At 34.6% G+C, this 4,338-nt stretch overlaps 1 protein-coding gene across 1 annotated transcript in view; it reads left to right on the top strand.

Moving 5' to 3' along the window:
- The window catches only part of LOC107625234 (protein REVEILLE 8), a gene marked incomplete in the record, with an annotated part of 4,955 nt that continues 892 nt past the window's right edge, over positions 276–4,338 (top strand). The window contains 7 exon segments of the mRNA XM_016327814.2: positions 276–713; positions 1,265–1,322; positions 1,417–1,540; positions 1,626–1,784; positions 1,895–2,020; positions 2,115–2,224; positions 3,196–3,255. Of these exon segments, the coding sequence (XP_016183300.1) occupies positions 520–713; positions 1,265–1,322; positions 1,417–1,540; positions 1,626–1,784; positions 1,895–2,020; positions 2,115–2,224; positions 3,196–3,255 (831 nt within the window).

Below are 4,338 nucleotides of genomic sequence, written 5' to 3'. Positions count from 1 at the left end.
TCAACTAAGAATAATTTGAAAAATCTATTTCTCAATTATTAGTCGTCTTATTGTTATTTGTTTTAGTTATTAAAATAACATTTCTATTTTCATTTTATTTTAAGAAGTTAAAAAATTGGGGTAACGAATAACGATAACGAAGTTGTGACTTGAAAGTGCAGGTCCTGGTTTTTTCTTTCTTTCTTTTAAGTCACCAAAAAAAAAAAAAAACTTGTACTTGAAAGCGCTAAAGTGCAGGTATAAGTGCGGCGCATGGAATCAGAAGTCAGAAGACATATTGGACGAAATGAAATTTGGTAATGCCGTAATGGTAACTGGTAAGGTTGGTAAACTAATTACTGCTAATTAGCATTTAGCAGTGGTAGTGGAAAAACTCGTGTTGGTGACAAGGCAAGCCATCGTGCACCACACATACACCTAACCCACCACCTTCGCCACATCACATCCTCACCACAACATTGTCACATAGACACATACTCTACTCTCTCTCTCTCTCTCTCTTATGTTTTCTGTGGCCACATGAACTCCAACAACACCACCTCCAATACTCAGTCAATGGTGACACCAACGCCAACTGCCACAACCGCCACCACCACCACTGCCACCGCCACTGATGCCTCTGCCAAGAAGGTCAGAAAGCCTTACACCATTACCAAGTCCAGAGAGAGCTGGACTGACGAAGAGCACGACAAGTTTCTAGAAGCTCTTCAGCTGTTAGTCTCTAATTTCCATTATTCTATTTTTATTTCTTATTTTCTTTCTTCTTTTATTAGGACAAAATAAAATTGCATTTGTATGTTCCTTGACTTGTTTTCGTGGTTCTTATTGCCAATTTGGAGTGTTTTTTTTTTTCATCATCCTTAGTATCCTTTTAAGTTCAAATACCTGATTTAGTTGACCTTTTTTTGCTGAAAGAGAAGAATAAGAAAATAAAAAAGAGAAAATAAAGAGAAATTGGTCCTTAGTATTTGTAGTTCGCTAATTTCAGATAAGAATGTATTTTCAATTGTTTAATTTTACTTCTCACATCTCACAGTTTATGCTTAATGGTAAAAAAGTAGTGTGATTGTTATATATAATGTTATGATTACATGCTGAAAATTTAAGCAAAGGCTATTTTGATAACAAGATTTCACAACTAAGCCTTGCTTTTAGATTCTGATTGATTTGCTTCGTACTAATTGGTTAAAATTATGTTCTTCATTTCAAATTTTTAAGTGAAGGACTCTGCATTTCAGTTACTGATATCTTGTGGATTATTCAGATTTGACAGAGATTGGAAGAAAATTGAAGATTTTGTAGGATCCAAAACAGTTATTCAGGTTAGGAGATCGCTCTTCGGCTATATTGTTCAGTATTGTTTTCATGCTTGTATTCTATTTGGTCATTGTTTGTGACTCACTATTAACTTTGCAGATCCGAAGCCATGCCCAAAAATACTTTTTGAAAGTTCAAAAGAATGGAACAGTAGCACATGTGCCTCCTCCTCGCCCTAAGCGCAAAGCCGCACATCCCTACCCACAAAAGGCATCAAAAAATGGTTTGCTTCTATATTACATGGTCATATTCTTTCCTATGAATTCACAACCTTACTAAGTTTTTGACATGAGTTTTTGGATTTCCAGTTTTGATGGCACTGCCAGCATCCATTGCTTATGCTCCTTCGACAAATGGCCTTGCACCTGGGTATGCCACATGGGATGAAGCTTCTCTGTTGGTGAACACCGGATCAAATAAATCATTGACCTGTCAAGATGAACTCAGCAATCTTCATGGAAATGAAGGCATGCATATTTCTTTTAAATTATTGTTTGTTTGATGTTAGTACACTATGTTGGCTGTGCTAAATGGACCTTTCCACAACTTATTATGTTATATGACGTTACTGATTCAGCTGATATTGGATCGAAGGGGATAACACAGATTAGTAACAGCAATCTTAATGGTGTCGGGAACTCAACTAGAAAGCTATTGTCTTCTGAGATACCAAAGCAAGGGAAACCAGCGCCAGTTATTCATGGTAATCTCATGTATATTGACTTTTATGTCTTGTTTGTTTACAAGTTGAATTTTAGCAATGGATGGTGATATGTCATTTTGGTCATGTTTCACAGGTTTGCCAGATTTTGCCGAAGTTTACAGCTTCATTGGAAGTGTTTTTGATCCTGATACAAATAACCATGTCCAGAAGCTGAAGGAAATGGATCCTATAAATTTTGAAACTGTGAGTTGAATGAATCTTCTGTTCATTTTGCTAAATGACATGCTGACAACTCTGCTCTGTCACAAGTAACTTCAGATGTGAAACTTAGTGGCATCATATGATAGAGATAGATGCACTTCGAAAATATCATTAACATACTATTATCGAATAAAGTAAAACTTCTAGGATTTATAGTAAATTTATAATGGATATGTGATGAGGATATGACGAAGAAGTTAATCCTTATGTGGTCCCTAGTAGCATAAAATGATATAGCTGTTCTTTAATTTAATTTTCGCTCCTGAATAACATTTTTTAATGATTGAGTTTGTCAAAGCAAGATTTGGGAGGACTACTTGATTATATCCATGTGGACAGAATTAAATCAACCAAATTATTTTTTTATGTGTCATGAGTTTTCTGTCGGTAGATTTGTGTTTGGATATGGACTAAAGATTGATGCTGTTGTTAGTCACTGCTAAATGTTCTCTAACATTTTATTTAAGGCTTGCTAAAATATTCCTTCAAATTGAAAATTACCATCCCTAGAAAATTTCAAGAACTAGGCAGGTCATCGCCATCAGGTATAGCTGCTAGGTTCTTGGTTATGAAACTTGTGGGCCTATGTAAACTTCCAGTACATTGATGGCTAAATAAAGCAGTGGTTTCTGTAAAGAAAAGGAATATTATGCTTTCTATCACTTCGATTGGCAGCAAAACATAAGGTTGATTGTCCCATTCATTTTTTTCTGTGTAAAGTTTGTTAGTCTATTTATATAGATACACTAAGGCCATGTCAGCTATTGGTATTTTGGCATGATTGCTTTCCAATAATTTCCATTGGACTCATTCGTAAATTTTCCCCAATTCAACTTCCTTACCTTCCCTCGTTTTTGCATGCAAGTGAATTTCTTTTCAATTGAAATGATAAATTAATTTTAAATTTCTGGTTCAGTGGGAATTGACTTGCTTGTATTATTGTTGTTCTGCAGGTTTTGTTGTTAATGAGAAACCTCACTGTCAACTTGTCTAGCCCTGAATTTGAGCCGATGGTAAGTTTTGAAATCAATTCATGAATTGATTATATTGTTTGGCATCAAATTTGCAAAGAAAAGTATATCCCTTTTTAAAAGAATGGAAATATAAGATACTCCATGAACACCAAAAACAAAGCCATCAAATCATATATCATGCATATATTTATATGTTCACATATTTTTCCAACAAAGTAATCACCACCAGAAAACCAAACTTTTCCAAACAGAATAATCAAATTTGCTATAGCAAAATAATCAAACGTATTTATAGCAGCATAATCAAATTTTTACACTAAATACATATCCCTATATGGTGGCTGATTTTTGTGTCCATATAGCATTGTTGGAAATCAAATTGTATTGTTTCCTGTTTGCACTGGGTTGTGCTCTGATTGATCGTATTTACTAGCAGCAGTTTATCAACATGAAATGCAACGTCCAAAGAAATCCCTGTGACATTGCTATTTTTAGGATATGCAGCACGATTTCCTTCTTTTTTTTTTTTAATTTTCTGAGCAAATAAAATATGCACTCTGTTTTGATCCTTCCTGTGTGGTTCTGATTTCTGAATCCTGAATAACATGCTTTGTTAACTCAATATGAACTTGTCACAATAGATAACCTTTCCCCACTCCCCACCTGATAGCAACAACAACAAAGACTTGTTTCACTAGGCAGGGCTGGCTAACCTGTCAGTAATAATTAAATATATAAAGCCATAAGCCATGCATACAAGTGTTTCACTTTCTGTTATTATAATATGTATTTTAATGTTAAGAAAGGAGTAAATTATACTTACCTCCCTTGAGATTTGCTCAATTTATACTCACACGTCGTGTTAAAATTTGGCAACTTAGGTGAGGTTAGTATATTTTAGACAACTAGAGGTGAAGTTAGCGTAATCTGGGTAAATCTGGGGGGAGGTGAGTGCAATTTATCCTAATAATAAAGTTTAATAAATGTCTCACCTTTTGTGTTGGCTTCCCCCAATATTCCCATTCCTCCTGATGGAACTAGTTTATAGATATGACTTGGATGAAAACTTTATCTGATATATTCTTTTATTTTATGTCATTAAATCTGAGATCTAACTGGTTT

This window comes from Arachis ipaensis, chromosome B02 (assembly GCF_000816755.2).
Source record: "Arachis ipaensis cultivar K30076 chromosome B02, Araip1.1, whole genome shotgun sequence".
Classification (NCBI taxonomy): Eukaryota; Viridiplantae; Streptophyta; class Magnoliopsida; order Fabales; family Fabaceae; genus Arachis; species Arachis ipaensis.
Note: the sequence above shows the minus strand (reverse complement) of the source record. Positions and strands in the feature narration are given on the sequence as shown.